At 36.3% G+C, this 18,034-nt stretch overlaps 1 protein-coding gene across 1 annotated transcript in view; it reads right to left on the bottom strand.

The window, feature by feature from the left end:
- ITGA10 (integrin subunit alpha 10) overlaps positions 1–18,034 on the bottom strand; it is an 837,220-nt gene that overhangs the window by 553,234 nt on the left and 265,952 nt on the right. Inside the window, exon 5 of the mRNA XM_044079978.1 lies at positions 5,791–5,905. Coding sequence (XP_043935913.1) covers positions 5,791–5,905 — 115 coding nt within the window. The remainder of the gene's footprint in view (positions 1–5,790; positions 5,906–18,034) is intronic.

Raw genomic sequence — 18,034 nt, 5'->3', positions numbered from 1 at the left:
AAGCAAGAACATTGCTTAATACAGCATATTTGCCAGCATTTATATAATATTAATACAAACAACATGCTGAAGAATGCCCCAATTTTAATTCCTTTTTATTTTCAGTTATTGAAAAAGTACAACAGAATGTGAGAGGTCCTGATTGGCAAAATAAGTTAGAAACAGAACAAATGAAATGGCAACTAACATTAAATGCCTGCAACAGACCAGGGCTTAATGACTTGGACAGTATTTCAAGCATTTTAAAAATCAAAGGGATCGAAGTTAAAAGGTGTTGATGTAATATATTTCTTTTATTCTTTTTAAAAAATATGGATGAATTTTGGATATATGTTTTAACAAGTGTCATTCATGATTTTAATTTAGAAAGTTTTCCAGGATTTGTTTTACCATAGAAAGACACAGTTATGTTTATATAGCTTTAATTCAGATAATTGGATTAATCACATGACAAGGACTAGTTCATTAAAAGTTGTTTGTGTTTTGTAACTTGGCTCCGATGAAGTCTAAATTAGAAGACAAAAGTGTGCAACCAAACTTAAGCTGTTTATATTCACTTTTGAGACAGTGGTCAGCATATTTTTATTTGGTTATTGATGCCCATTATCTTGTTTTGACCAATGGGTCAAGTGCGCATCCATTAAAGGATTGTTATAATAGTCAGTCAGGTACCCTTCTGCATAGACGATGTGGGGATTTTTACACCTATATAAAAGTATTCTTTGGATACCCATTTGGTCCTGACAAAATGTGTTTTGACAAGCTAGTCTTTGCAGAACTGTGCCATATCCTTTATATCAGCCTTGACATCTTCCATTAGACACATGGTATTAAGATGATCAAATATAAGGTTATGAGAAAACTATTGACATATAAACCGAGTCCAGTGATGATTTTGAGAAACTCATGCAGCTCATAATTATCCATTCACTAATTTAGAGCAGGAGGCACAGGTCATGTATGTCTCATGCCAATGTCACCTCATAAACAATGGTTCATTTGTGATTTATATAAATAACCTTTATGCAGGTCCAAATGTTAGAGCTCACATGGAAAAAGATGCTTCTTCTCAAGGTAGCACTTATTTTGGATGGCTATTATTTTGGTTACCATTAAAAGCTCCCCCCCAAAAGAAAACAATATTTGGTTTACAGACAGATCTCCACAGCACTGAATCATCTAGCCATATTTTTCTAGATCACTGACATACTATGCAGTCAGCTCTATAAGGTATCTCAGACAGCTTTATATCTCTGATTATGAGCTGCACAATTGTTTGTGGCAAGGTTACCTTGATTAAGAGCACCCCCTGCATGTCTCCATTAAGGTCAAATGAGCCTGTTTATGAAAATGTTGGACTTTTTGTAGGAAAGACTTTATTTAGGCTAAATATGAGGAGACCATGAATTTTATTTTTAGCTCTTAGTCTGACTTACTGTTGGCTGGGTCATGGCCCTTAGAAGTTGCTTCCATGTTGCTTGGAATCCCTGTCTAGTTATTTTTCAAGATGATGTAATCATCATTGAAGGTGGAAATGCTCCTATTTCAATATAAGGAGGCTTTGTTCACCCTATCCTCAAAATGGTACACTATTGATCTGTATTATCTGGAAAATTATAATACCATATCAAATGTTTCTTTTTATGTACTATAAGTGAAAAAGTGGTCAACACTCAAAAGCATTCTCACCTAATAATTCATGAACTCTTGGAAATGTGGCAGTATTGCAGTAGATCTAGAAACTGCCGTGACACCATCCTTCTTCCCTTTATTAGTGATCACTTAATGATGATGGCTCAGTCCTTCTACTCCATACTGATCCTCATTGATTTCTTTGGATTTGATGCTGCTGACAATGGGATCCTTATTAAATACCCATGGACTCACTTTTTACTTATGTCAACAGGATCATTTACTTCGCCTCTTTCCTTGAGGGGTGCAGGATTGTGTCAGGTCTAAACTTTTCTTTGAGTTTTCTGCTGAACTGCTGAGTGTCACAGAATTCAGTTTTGGCTTCTTTACTGTTCATTTTGTATGTTATTACACCAGGATATGTCATTCCTACATTAAAGGGAAGTGTGCACTGATACTGCTGTTTAATTACAATCACCTTAATAAGGCTGTTACATGAACAAATGATTATTTTGGTTTGAGGTTAAAAACATGCTTATGCTTAAATACTAAAATATATATATCTTTAATGTGCACTGCCTTTCTACAATCCATAAAGGTTTTGCTTTGCTTTCTACATATTATCTTACGTCTTTACTGTAGGGCAGGACTACAGCATACAAGTTCAGTCTTCTTCTTTTGTTGTACATGTTGGGCACAATGTGGGTTCTGCAACATCTTCATGGCAGCCAATTTGAAATATAATAACCATTATTCAATACCTGGTCCTACTAAATTTAGTATCCATGTCATATTAAATGTGTAAGCTTATTCCCATAATTTATTACATTCCTGCTGATGCAGACAGCACTTTTCCTCTCAATGTAAATATCTAACTTTCACTTTGAAAAGATAGTGCTCTGTGATATTGTTATGAAATCACACTGTTATGTCTGGCTCCCCGCACTGACTGCTTTAGCCATCTGCTATCATATTCTTACTGATATTATGAGGGAGTGGGCTGGAAGCTTTAAGAATATACCAGGGATGTTGAAAGAAGAATGAAGCTTGTGATGTGATTTGAAGGTTTGTAGATCTCTTTATATATATATATATATATATATATATATATATATATATATATATATATTTCTGAATCTTTTTGTGTTCTTATATGTAAAACAACCCTCAAATTAGGGGGAAATAACAGATTAACATGTATTCTGGGAAAATAATCTGGACAAAAAATTAGTCATCATGATGTTTATTCTTTCTTGGAAAGACAGGATATTTTCCACCTTTCAAATCAACTTTACTGTCCTTTCCATGACTACCTCTAATTTGTTCTTCATCAATGACCTTGTAGTTCTTCTCTCTCAAGCCAGATTTAATTTTTTAGATAGAGAATCTCTCAGGTTTGCCAAATAATAATAATATATTAGCATGATTTATATCATTTAAGGACAAAGCTAGTGTTTTCCTTTTATAGTCATTTCATAGTCATAAAGTTCTTCAAATGTTCTAAGATTACTAACCCTCCTATTCAGATAACCAGTTTAGAATATGTAATAAGACAGCACCTATGATAAGACATTGCTTAGCACTTAATACAGACGATTAAGGGCTCCTGAATATTTTCTTAGCGACAATGGTGGGGCCACAGGATTTCAACTGTCCAGTTTGCAAAATATAAGTGACAGCACCCTGATATGTCCCCCCTCCCATAAAATGAAGAATCTGCTGTACCACTGCACCCAGTTTTCAAAGCTTTTCTTAAGAATGACATGCAAATCTGTGCAGGAATAAGGAAATATCATCCAGTGTATCTGGTGTGTGACAAAACTGGTGCAGGCTGCATCATTCTCCTGGAGTCAGAATCCATATTTTAGGAAGAAAGCAAGATTACCGCACTATCTTTGAACTGTATGTGTTATTTGATGATGATGATGCCCAGACCCTGAATTATGTAGTACTGTCAGCATTGCATTGCATGTGTTTTCTGATGATTTTGTATATAGCATGTTACCCTGAATTATGAAGCACAGTTGGCAGCTGAATTATTAGAAGTCATGAAGAGAAACTTTGGAAAGATAACATAAGGACAGACTTAAACAGATCCAGATGGATGCAGGACCCACAAATGGTCTTACTAGGCAGTTATGAAGAGTGATGGTGTTATAGTAGAAGTAAGACAAATTGTAGAAAATAAAATGATCAGGGACTGTGAAATTTTACAAATATGTTTTAATTTGTTATCTTATCTGGAAAGTTTTTTTTTAATAGTCATCAAGATAACATGAAAACTGTCATATGGACATGCTGAATTAGTAATTTAGTTTACTGGTATGGTCTTCCTGAATTAAAGTGGCATCTCCTTGTGCAACAGTGATGTGCTTGGAAAGTTGACATGGAAATACTTTAATTCTTAGTGACACACATCTACCTTATACAGTTCTTGCAGTGGAGAAAGATACACATAAGAATATCTATGCTAAGAAACTGGGTTGCCATAATGGTTATGGTGTTTACCTCACAAACACAAGGTAGAGGGTTTGATTCTCACTTTGAGGGAAATTGGCTAGGCTTAAAATGGCCACAAGGCCAGTTTGCATAGTACTTACCTATGAACCTGTGAACCCTGCTGATTGTGTATGAAAGGTGCTAATGTCATGATATACAGATGCTGCTATGTCTAGGATAGGATTAGTGCCATTATATGGTGAGATCAGTGTTTAGTCAATAAAGTCCTATTTACTCTCATGTGAGAGGAAGAATGGGATTCAGTAACAGGGCTGTTTATAATAAAATGACAACAGGCCTCTGAACTGGGCTAGTTCACACAAGCATAAATAGCATTGTTGCCAACACTGGTCACATTAATGTACAGAGGGATAAAGTCTGGACTACAGGCCAAGATATCTGAGTTCAGTTTGTGGATCAGGTGCTTGACAGCATTGGTGGGGGGGGGTTGATGGGTTTAACCTTCGGAATCAGAAATATATAAAAGATCATAGGATTATAAGAACTGCATGCCAAGTGATGTACCTGTAACTTCATGGAGGCAAAGCAAGCCAGCCCTGGGTTGAATTTGTGGATGCCCATCCAATAACCAGTGCAAAGCTGTCACTCTGTTTAATGTCTAAGGGCATTTTATTCCAGAAATGTGATAAATGTTAGGTAGTAAATCTGCCCCTGCAGCATGTTTTGTTATATGGTAGTGGAGATTCATACCTTGCATTAGTGGAGTTGTTTGTCCGGCATGATCTGGAAGGGATAAAGGGGGGGTTTGCCTTTGATGGAAATGGAATGGAATTCAAGACAGGTTTTCACATGAGAGTCATTAAGAGACTGAATACAGAAATAGGGTTTCAAGCCTGTCTTGGTAGCTCAGGGATTTTAAACCAGTAATCTTGGGTAGGAAAACTGGACCATTTCTAGCTGTTCAATGTATCAGGACAAATACATACCAGTATGGCACTGCATTCTATAACTGGTATAATTTGAGAAAGGTGCAGTAAATTGATGACTTCTTTTGACCTGGATTAGATATTTTTACTTAATGGTTGTGATAAACAGAAGGATTTCCTGATAACTAATGATACATGGTAGTCAAAGGAGAGGGAGTTATTGAAACAAGTGCCAAGATCCCTCATTATCATGTCAGTTTGGAGATGGGTGCAAGCTATGGTATAAACTGGAGATGAGAGTTTCTTGCCAAATGCAACAAGGCTACAGTGTTTTGCGTTTACTTTTAGATGTTTTTCAGTACACTGTTTTTAGTAGTTATACCATGTCAAGTGGTGAATGGACAATAGTTTCCAAATTGCAGTTGTCAGCAAACTTCATCAGCCACACATTTGCATCTGGAGGAGTTAACATCATGGATGACAAACATGTTCTCATTAATGCAGCAGAGCTGTTATGCCATACACACTCCCAATGGTAACTGATCAAAAGCTTTGACTTGTCCCCAGTGTTCATTTATAAACCCAACAGACAGTAAATAATTAAGTACATAAATATACTTCCACTTACATGAAAAACTGTATGAAAGTAATCTAATCAAAGCAATATCAAAAATATTCTGTTTGGCCATCACTTAATATTTCTAATCTCTGAAGTGCAAGTATTACAGACCAGGACAAGTATTTCATTACTTGAAAATAATGAAATGCATACTTTGAACAGTAGGTGCAATGTTTTCTGTCGGCTGAAAGTTTTGGTTGACCTTGGTGCAGATTCCTGTGCTAAACTTGGAAGTACCACATTCCTGGGACCAGAGTGGGGCACAAGCCTAATGAAAAAAAAAATGACATAGAAAACATGCATGACTTAAATGCAAATATAAGAAAATTAGCTTAATAAGTGCCTCTCTTCAATAATTTTCTTTTTGAGGTTGCTTGAAATAGTTTAGTTTTTCTGTATTAATTTTGACAATCTGTTTCATCTCTTTATATTTTCCATTTCATTAGAAAACATTTATAATGACATACATACATTTACTCTAGAAATTTGTTCTCCTTCTTATTTTTGTAGTAACAAATTAAAAAATGTAAATGTTAAAAGGTAATTCTGGTCATCTAGCTATGTGAGCAATCGATCCAATATTATACAGAGAAAATACATTAGGACAACTCTTCTAATATTGTATTTTAATAATATAAAATTGCACAGTTAATTATTTGCATTGCAATAGTTACTATAAATATACTATAATCAGTTACATGTGGAATACACAATTACATTTTTTAATTTTCATAAATGTAGTACTTAGCCTTTACATATTTAATGCAACCAGTATAGAATGCTTTATTACATCCTGATTTTGTTATAATAATATTAACAGTGAGTATGGCAATAGATGTGTAGAGATCCATGGGATATGAGACATAGGAGGAAGAAGATGTCATGCATTTAGCAATTAAAGGTCTATGTTCATTCTCAGTGCATAACTTTGCAAACTTTTTTCTTACTTCACATCAGTAATTGATATATAGTGGTGGCACACTCAATGAGCACATGGTTATGGGTTCTATTCCCACACCATGAAAATAGATTAATGACACCACAGTGCAGCATGGAGGGGTGCTGTACTCCTGAGTGTGTTGTCCTTCAGATGAAACATTAAACTGAGGTTCTTCTTCTATAGTTGGTAGTAGCTCAGATGGATATAAATGATCCTAGGTCTACTTCAACCCATCGAAAGCACACTTCTATAAAACTTAAATAAGTGAGCTGAGTTCCCCGAAGGTGTATTTCAACAAAAAAGCACTTTTGTGAAACTCAGTACACCGAACACAAACAAAAAAGACACACATAAAAAAATAACACAAATGTATTTATGCAGGAGGGCATGCCCCTGCACCCCACCATGTGGGGGGCTGCACCCCCCACATCACCCACTACTTAGACATACTAACTCCAAGACTGCACTACCGAGGGGAAAAGGGAATATTCCATTATCCTCACTGTGCTGTGATCTATGACAACTACTTGGTATACTGAGTTTCACAAAAGTGCGTTTTCATTGAAATGCACTTTCGCAGAACTCAGCTCACTTATTTAAGTTTAAGTTTCATAGAAGTGTGCTTTCACCATGTCGAAGTAGACCCATGATCCCATGGCGCCTATTGAAAAGAGTAGGGCTCCTTTACATATATACAAAAGTAACTCCTATTTACAACATATTCACATATTTACAAATATTTACAAATGTACAAATATATATGCATAAAAATATATTTGCACATATTCATAATTCCCTTTACAATCATAGTATATTTTCATCCGTATTAGACTCCCACTGCTTTTTCTATAACCACCATATAACTTTACTTAATATTGTTGCTAAAATCCATTTACCATTAAACATAATTTAATTTATTTTTTAACTCCATATAATATGTATGACATAAAATAACTTTATATCTATTCTTTTAACATATTCTTTATTTCCATTCTTATAATACCCATGTTTATTTATATCCACTTATTTTATATCTTTGAAAAAAATCTTCTTTACATGCTTTTCCCCATAACATTTATTACTCTTTTGCATTTCAGAAACACAGGTTCAGTAGTTCCTTCTTGTTGACAATGTAAACATATTCTAACACTTTTCTTTTTATACGGCATATTTCCTTTAACCAGTCTCCAAAAAAAAAAAAATGACATTTTCATTTCTGATTACATCATTTGCTTCTTATTTTCATTGCATTACCTTTTTCATCTGCTAGATTTTCCCATGGTTTTACATAGTAATATTTTATCATTGCATTCTTATACCATACTTTTCAATCTTTTTCTATAACATCAATTTTTTATTTTCCACAAAAATATTTTTCTTGGTAACATTTTATTTCTTCATTTACATACCGCAGTGGTGCAGTGGTAGCGTTGTCACCTCACAGCAAAAGGTTCTCCCACTCGATTCTCTGGGGCGCCTTCTGTGTGGAGTCCTCCCTGTGGTCGAGTGGCATTCGAAAGACATGTGTAGAATGGGCATGCCTTCGTTGAAGGTTGGGCGTCGAGCTGGCACCTTGGCACCATAAAAATCTACTGCCAATCATTAGCAGACTGGAGTTCCACTGTGGCAACTTCTAACCAGAAGAAGCCAAAAGAAGAACAAGAAAAACATTTACATACTCTTTTTCTCTTTATTTGTGGGGAGTGGGACATGATGCAAAAAAATGTGAATTGAAATGCTATAAATGTAACACAACTGGACATTTATGGATGGATTTTATTTTTTCATTTATATATTCTTTTTCTCTTTTACTCTATTTTACCATTTCCCAAATTTATCATATTTATATTTATACAGTTTTACTACTAATCTCTCATGTTTTTCATTTATCCACTTTAACACGTTATCACTTTGTACAAATGAAATGAAGCAGCATATGTCAGCGGGTTTATTAACCCTAAATCTCCTTCCTCTTTATTTATGTACAAAACTCCTCTTTTTACAGGGTTTAATCTACAGCCCCATATAAAAGAAAAAATACTGTTAGCAACATAAATACACTTGCTAAGTATTCTATTTTCCCATCAGTACTGAATTTATCAACTAAGTTTTTTTTCTGAATGATAATTTATATGTTTTCCAGAAAAGACCAGTTTTTTTTTTATTTCTTCTATTGTTTTTCTTTTTCCCATTGAATTCTACTTACATCTTTATTCCCAAATTTTATACCTAACATATAAATGTAATTCATTGCAATATATATACCCCTCCATCTTTACTATATAAGATAAGCATTTACTTTTCTCTTTATTTAAAGCCATCCCTATCACCTCTAGACACTAATTTGTACAAATTATTACTTCTTTTATCCAAACGTTGTTTTTTACAATTATTATAATGTCATCTGCATATGCTGACAGAACTGGAATTCTTAACCCTTCAGGTGTTATATACCCCACCTCTTTCATTTTGCAATTTTTTCACATACATACATTCATAACTAATGCAAAGAGTATACAACTCATTGGACATCCCTGTCTTATACTACTGTTTATGTATACCTCTTGGCTTAACCAGCCATTTACAAATATTTTACTTTATTATTACTATACAATGACATTCATAATTTTCTGACTTTCTCACTTATATTATATTATTTCATTAATACCAATAAGATTTCAAGTCCAGTTGTATCAAATGCTTATTAAGGTCTCCTATATTGATTTTCACTTCTTCTTTTCTATTCATATCATCCGCAATTTCTCTGTCATTAATAATTCTTAACAGACCTTCCCCTTTATGCTATATATATACTATCGTCCATAATATTTTCCATTTTTGTTTCAAATCTCTTTTGTGTTATTTTCATAAAGATCTTATAATCATTATTATTCAGTACTATCAATCTCCAGTTTTTTAATTTTCTTCTATTTTTTTCTTTCATATGAATTTAAGTATTCCACTACATAATTATTTATACATAAAACCTTCATTTAACCATTAATTCAAAATCTTTAAAAATATTTTTTGCCAGTCCTTTAAATTTTCATACATTTCATACCCTATTCTACTTAGTAATGCAGTCAAATATATATTTATTTGTCCTAATACCTTATATAGCTTATTTACAGAAATCTCCTTTTCTAACTCTTTATTCTCTTTTTCTGATAAATATTTGACTTTCCATGTTTTTTCACTGCCTTCTTTTTTCTTTAAACATGTCCTGTACATATTGTACTACACTAGTCATAATATTGTCATGAGTTCTTTCTACTTCTATTTTTGCATTTTTATTTCTCTCATTACACTATCATCTTCCTTTACTAATCTGCTTAAGTAACTCAGTGCTTCTATTTTTCCTTGTAAGAAATATCTTTGCTTATATAACAATTCTTGTATTTTTTCTTGATTTCTTTCATATAATTCTTTTTTCTTTGTCAAAGTACTTTCTATCATTATGTTGTAAATCTTACAATGCATTATGTTCTTTTATATTTTTCTTTCGCTATTTTTCTGACATCATATTGCCACTGTAAAAAACATGTTTTATATTTTTCCTTAAATACTATCCACAATTTAGAATAATTTTTGTAAAATGTTCTTTCAGTAATATGATATTTCCATAACTGTATTACTAATGTCTTTCCTTCTTCATTCCATGTTTTCTCATTTATCCTTTGTATTCTTTTGCTTATTTTATATATTGTTTTCCTTTAACCATTATTGTAAGATGATTGGAAAATCCTGTTTCAACTACCTCCCTTCCTCCTATAACTAAACATTTTGATAGTATAAAATAATCTATTTCAGTTCTATAAATACCCCTTTTATAAGTCCATGAATTTTTGTCCCAAAGTTTTAAATTGCCACATCATATAACTTCTAAAATTTTTCTTGCATAATTTTGTTTCTTTCTATTTACACTTGCCTCCTAAATCATAAGTAAAGTCTCCTATTATTATAATATTCATATTTATCACTACAGAGTCTAAAATCTGATGAAATAAACTTTTCCTTTCTTTACAATTTGTATAAGCATATAATGTTATAATTCTATATACTTGTTCTTTCCATTTTAAATTTTGCTAAAGTTACATATGATATCTTTACTATATTTCTACAGAATACAACTATTCCAGCTTATCTTTCCTTCTCATAGTTTTTCTTTTTGTAATCTTTCTTCGTTTGATAAAAGGCTTGTGTCTTCTAATATAATTACATCTACATCATATGTATTACACCCTCTCACCATCCAAAGTGCCTATTCTTCTACTATAGTCTTAATGCTATTCACATTTGCAGAAAGTACTCTAAAATTTTAATTTTCCTTAGATTCATGGTTACATAAGTTTGTAGCTAACTACTGTACTAGCTTTCTTAATAGTCCATTTTAATTACCAATTTCCCTCCCAAAGGTGGGACTCAAGCATTGTATCATGCATCTGTGAGTCAAATACCATAACTGTTATACCATCCCCTAGTTGTTAGCTGTAAATACTCTTTTTCATTCATTCCTTTTTTTCTTTTGTACTTATCCTTTCAAATTTTCTTTTTTTCTGTCTTTTGCCTTTTTACATTGGAGTTCTTTTTTTTCTTTTACTACATCCCAAGTTATGTATACTTTATCATTAGTTTCTGAACCGTCTTCTGTGCCCTCTTTTTTATTTTTTCTCATCTAAATCTTTTTCTATTTCTAGCACTTCTAAAATGTCTTCTCTTTGTTCATTTTATTTTCTTTCTTTCTTCCTTACTCTTATTTTCACTATTGCAATTCATCCATGAATGCCCAATTTTGTTACATTTATATAATTTCAAATCACATTTCTTTGCAACATGTCACATTTATCCACAAATATAACATTTTTTATCACAGTTACTTATCAAATGTGCTTCTTTTCCACAAAAAACATGTTTTGGGTTGTCCTCAGTATTTCACAACACCTCTATTCCTCTCCACATTAATCATGCTTGTTATATGATAGTTATTTTTCCTCTTTCTATTTATAGCACAATATTACACTCCCGTCTTCTAGCCTATAAAACCTTTTTATCATAAACATTTGCAATGTCCAATACTTCTTTATATAAAGTCCTTTCAAAGTCTCTCTTTCCACCTCTGTTCGAAATTGTACATAGATTCTTTGTTCTCTGTTAAATGCTTTTATGACATAAAAATTTCATAGGTTACAGTCTTTCTTTTTCATATTCTCCAATAAATTTTTCAATTTAAAAAACAGTCTCATATATAATGTCACAAAATGCCTCTTTGTTAATAAGAATAAATGCTTTTACCTCATGTGCTTTTACACCTGAAGGAGCTATTAAATTGTCTCACCCTTCATACCCGTCCATTTCTTTGTCTTCTTTACTTTGAATCCTTACTACGTACTTCCATTTTTCATTTTATTCTGTCTTCTTTTCTGCTACTCCCCTCTTGCTTTCTTTTGCTTTCTCTGTATAAGTTTTCTCTTCCATCACAACACTATTCTTTAGGATTGTCTCTGCATTTTTCTTTTGCATTTTCTCCATAATGTTCCCCCCAGGAAACATCTCCTTCATTTTCTGGCTCATTCTGCATCACCATTCCTTTAAGAAAATCATCCTGCAACCCTCCCGGCTAGAGGGTTGTACTTTCACATTCATCATTTGCTGACTCAACTCGATTGTACAGATTTCTTTGAAACATTTCTTCAGAATCCTATATGCATTCTCTGGTCTAGATATTTGCATTTTCCTCAATTTCTCTCACCATTCCATTATTTCCTTTTCTCTCCATCTGCCTCCCTATTTTTGCAGTATGCCTGTGTGCCTGGAACAGAAACAGAAGAGTTCCTGCAAAATTGGTTCCACTCGCAACAATGAGTAGGGGAAGTTCCCATATGCTCTGGCCAAATTTCCTCTAGTAGTATAAATATTGCCTTGGGTCTCCCCCTGAAAAGAGGCCACTCACCTAATGGGACTAATCCAGTCAACCAATTTGGAATTTGAGCTTATATTTTGCTCGTGGTGAGGGAAGGAGTAGAGTGCATAGATTCATGACTTTTCTGGTTGGGAAGTGAGTATCTGTGTGTGACCTTCCTAATTGGCCTAGTTTGCTATTCAAGGCATCTACCAGGAAAAGGCTACAACAACAGCTTGTGTGTTATCTAACTCATGGATCACTTGCATAAAATTAGACCTGTTAGTAACAACCTGCATTTCATTGCTGGAACCTGTGTTCTGGGAGACTGCTTCTCAATCTATCTGCAAATATACAGAGCTGAGTATATTTTTTTGGTTTTAGAGTTTGTACTGTTAATTGTTGCTTAGATCTCTGCTGAAATTGTTTTTTCCACCCACTCTTCCTATTTCTGGTTAGTAGTTTAAATTTGGTGGCTTTTGCAGTTGCCCGCCCCACTGTAGATTTGATCAGGGACACTCCCCCAGTCCCATCTCTTTACCACATTCTGCCTAATAAACTCTTTCTGCACTTGCTTTTAGTCCTTTTTAATTTAATTGCATTTTTAAACTGTGTTTGGTGTAATATTGCTACATACTTAAGTGTGCTAGCTTGCACTGCATGTAAATTGTTTTTACTGCTGTTTTAGCTACTTTTCTGTAACAAAAAAAAAAATTGTAAGCCTCTTTCCTACATTTCCTGTAACTAGTGTTCCAGATACAGATTTGCTGTATCCAGGACTGTATGTAAGTTTCTGAGCCCCCCAAGCCTTTCTGTGTTGGAGGGAAGCCTTCTAGCTTATCAGTGGGAGTAGTAAGCACTAGGTAACCTGTATATCACATAAGGAGTGGTTCTGGCCCAGAAATTGTAGTTACTGGCCGTTTGGGCAATCTTTTCCATCTCTCTCAACTTTCTGATTTGAAAGCCTGCTTTTCCACTTGTTTTTGTCCTGTATCTCATCTAGTGCAAATAAAGATTCTTAGTTTTAGCACTTAAATTTGCTTATTCGTGCTCAGCAGTTGTTCAGAACGTGTAAGCACTAAATAAGCTACTAATTACTTATGCACTCAACCTTCCTCATTACCTAGAGGAAAACAGTTTTTGTATTTACTTTTCTCACTTGCTTAGAGGAAAACAGCTCTTGTACTCACTTTCCTCACTTATCTAGAGGAAAATAGTTATTTATTCAGGCATGTCCAAGGGTCAGCTCCCATTGTTCTCTCCTGTCTATCTGATGAATCTGGGCATCTTGAGGCAAAGTAGAAATTGCCTCATGTACACAGACAACCCTCTCCTCCTACCACCCAACACTAAAACCTGTGAGAGATGTACTTATCTAGCCAAACTGGAGGTAAAGCTCTCTCCAACCAAGACTGAACTTGACAGTCAAGAGGAGAAAGTAAACATTTGCACCACACCACACTCATCACATATTCTCAGTAAATCTACACCACCAAAATCCACACATAGTAACACAAAAACATTTGCGAAGGCTCTCAATAATAATCTGTCTAAACAACAGAGACCTCCAAAGCAGAAACGCAAGCAACTTCCATCTCCCAACACAACCCAAATGACACATAGCCCACAGACCCAGTGTGCCACTCAACCACAGCCAATAAGGCAAAACAACATACCCAACACACTAGTCACAGGTGACTCTATAGTCAGGCAAACTGATGTCCCACTCACCAGGCTAAACAAGAAGAAGGTTACTGTCAGCTGCCTGTTGGGTGCCAGGATCTGCCACATAACCCACGCACTCAGGTCATTCCACAACAAGTACAAATATGACTCTGTCATTGTCTATGTTGGTGTGAATGACCTGAGACGTACTTCCCTGGAGTACATGAAAAGAGACATGGAAGAGCTCTCCAATCTTGTAGCCCAGGCAGGTATGACCCTAGCCCTGATTAGCATTCTGCCATCGCCCAGAATTATACTGCAGTACAAGGACAAAATGATTGACTTCAGCAATTGGCTAAGCTTTCAGTGTCATTCTAAGGGGATCCAGTATCTGTCTGCTTGGGATGACATGGTCGACAGACCACGATGCTTTTCCACAGATGGCCTGCACCTGTCACCCCTGGGATTCCAGATACTGGCTAAGGCAATTTCCGCCCCTATAGTGCCTTTTTTAGGTAAGGTTCAAATGACAAATTCACCACCATAACAGGAACAGGCAAGCAAAAACTGAGGGTAATGCTACTCAATGCTAGAAGTCTAAATCTCAAAATGAACTCACTCAAGGCACTCCTTAAAATGGAGAACATTGATATCTGTGCAGTGACTGAGACCTGGTTCAAGGCTCCAGAGAGCACCCCTGCACTACCAGACTATAACTCATACCACACTTTTCAGCCATGTAACCTGGACCAAAACACCAAAGGCGGAGGTGTGTCCATATTCATTAAGGATATCCACACCTTCAACTAGTTGCTCAGCATAATGCATCCAAGGTTATCCAAGTGCAACTAACTCTGGGCAAAACTTCAATCCAAATTGTAGTTTGCTACAGATCCCCCACCATGCCCCAGGATTCCCACTCCTCTTTTCTTGATGTACTAGAAATTATTAGGGTTCAACCAAACACCCTAATAATGGGCGACTTCAACTACCCCACCATTAACTGGGAAAACTACTTGTGTACCAACTTCTTAACTCAATCCTTTCTGGAATTCATAAACTCCAATGTCCTGGATCAACTTATCCACACCCCCCACCAGGGGCAACAATATCCTAGACCTAGCCATTACCAACATGAGTGACTGGTGTTCCACAACTGAAGTCCTCGTTGGTCCAATCTGACCATAAGCTAATCACCCTTGATATCCACATCCTGCCCCATTAAAGAAACCATGGTAAAAAATGTCTCCAAAGCCAACCTCTTGCTTCTTAAGGCAGAAGTGGTGAACTTCATGACACCCATGCAGATGGACAATACAGTTACAACTGCTGAATCCTACACAAATGCACTATATAAGCACTTACATGAATGCATGGATCGTGCTATCCCAAACAGAACCAAGATGCTATCCTCCAAAAAAAGGAAGCCAATCTGGTGGACCCCTGCCATAAACAAACTGTACAACAGAAGGAAGAAACTGTTGCAAAAGAGAGTAAAATCCCATGAGTGGAGGAGCTCCCTGGTCAGCCTCAGTAAGAAGCTGAGATCCCTTATAAGATCCTCCAAAGCTAGCTACAAAAACAAAATTGCCACTAATTCTAAGGACAACCACAAAGCATTCTATAGCTATGTCAAGAATCTTGATGGCAACACCCAGATCTGCTCTGAGTTACAGCACAATGGCATGAAAATTACAGAACCAACTGATATTGCCAACATCCTGGCAGATAGGTTCAGTGCTAACTTTACCCCCCCTCACGCCCTAAAGGGCCCATATCTATACAGGAATAATGCAGAGTCCCTGTAATCACAACTACGCAGGTAAAAGCTGCACTCTCTAAAGCCAGAAACGCAGCATCCATGGGACTGGACAACATGCCAGGCTGCGTTTTACATGAACTTCAGAATAAACTGGCTCCCCACTTAAGCACCATGTTCAATAATAGCCTTGCATCAGGCTTTGTGCCCACTGAATGGTGCACAGCAACAGTTATCTCACTCCACAAAGGGGGAGCCACCACTGATCACAGGAACTATCGAACTATTAGACTGACAAGCCTTGTCTGCAAGGCCATGGAAATTATCACCATGGAACTCATAAACAAAGACATTGGTAACCTCCAAACTCTGGATCTCACCCAGTTCGGGTTTGTGAAAGGCAGATCATGCCTCCTGAACCTGATCGACTTCTTTGAAGCAGTCACCAAAGCCGTAGATGAGGATAAGGTGGTTCACACAGCCTATCTTGACCTCGCCAAGGCTTTTGACACCATCCCCCCTTCTGGGATTATAGCTAAACTCACTAAACTAGGTATAAATCCCTACATCACAAGATGGGTTGCCAACTGGATCACTGACAGAACCCACACTGTAAAAGTTGCATTCTCCAAATCTGACCTCAAACCAGTGACAGGTGGAGTACCACAGGGTTCAGTCCTCGGACCTCTCCTGTTTGGTATCTACTTCTCTGAAGTACAGGCTAACACAGAAGGCCTCTGGCTAATGAATTTCACAGATGACTGCAAACTAGGAGCCATAGTCAAGTCCCCAAATGATGTGTACATCCTACAGAAGGGCCTCACTGAGATAGATGCCTGGTGTCAGAGCCATGGCCTCAAGCTCAATGCCAAAAAGTGCAGTGTCATCCCCTTTGGTAAAAACTCTGTACCTATGAACTACCACATAGGCAGCAATCTACTTAACACCGAATGTTTGATAATTGACCTTGGGACCCAGGTGGACAGTAGTCTCTCCTTTGATAGTCACATCGCCACAGTAGTCAGGAAGTCCTTCTATATGGCACACCTCATTATAAAATGGTTCTCATCCAGGAAAAAGAGGTCATTGTTCCCCTCTACTCGACACTCATTAGACCCATTATAGAGTACAATGCCCCTTTTGGAATGTACCTCACAAGACATCTGCAGCAGCTGGAATGGCCACAGACAGAAGTACCTCACAAAGAGGATTACTGGCCGCAAACAAATGCCATACACTGACCATCTCAAAAATCTCCAGCTTTATTCCGTAGCATATCACCTACTCCGAGGTGATCTCTGCCTAACATATAAAGCTATGTCAAACCCAGCGCTGTTGGACATGTTACACTTACATGCTCTAGGGACCTAAACTTGTCACCAGAATAAACAGAACATGCTGGAGGGATAGATTCCTGTCCCAGAAGCTACCCATCTATGTCAAGCAAAGTTCTTCATTAGCACTCTTCAAGAAAAATCTTGATGAGTGGATGGGAAATAGGAAATACACCCTGGGCATCACTTCTGTGTCTCTGCTTGACTGTGGCACAGGAAAATAACTTTCTTGGGTGGCGTAATCCAGGGAACCTTTTTGGCTAGGCTTACGTAGGCCCTTGGGCCGATAGCCTAGTACCTACCTATGAACGTATGAACAAGTCTACAGACCCTTACATCATCAGGGACAAGACTGTGGCTCATCAAACAGGTTGTAGCCTCCTTCTCTTCTTGAGATTGAGGCTACTGTTTTGCTTCTGGTGAAAGAAGAAGCAAAGGAGCATTGTATCTCAGCAGAGTGAAATTGTGGTGAGACCAACGCTAGTAGTAGTCACACAGTAGCCATTCAGGTGATTTCCCTTCTTTCATCAGTCTTGACAAGCTAATTCCTTATTTTCAGTAAATACTGCTTGATTGCCTTTTACCTTCAGAACATCTGCCAAAATACCATAGATCCTCAGGCTCTACTTATTAGTTTCCCCTAAAGTTTTTGTCAGTACCCTATATAGTCACAGAATACTTGAGTTGATATTTTTCCTGTAAAAGCACCATTGAAATTTCACCAATACCTAGTTACACACAGGACAACTAGTTTGCAGTGACAAGCACTGCCCCCAGAGTTGCAAACCGGATACTCCTGA

This window comes from Protopterus annectens, chromosome 8.part0 (genome assembly GCF_019279795.1).
Source record: "Protopterus annectens isolate FY-2018-M chromosome 8.part0, PAN1.0, whole genome shotgun sequence".
NCBI classification, from domain to species: Eukaryota; Metazoa; Chordata; order Ceratodontiformes; family Protopteridae; genus Protopterus; species Protopterus annectens.
This window is presented reverse-complemented; position numbering and strand designations above follow the sequence as displayed.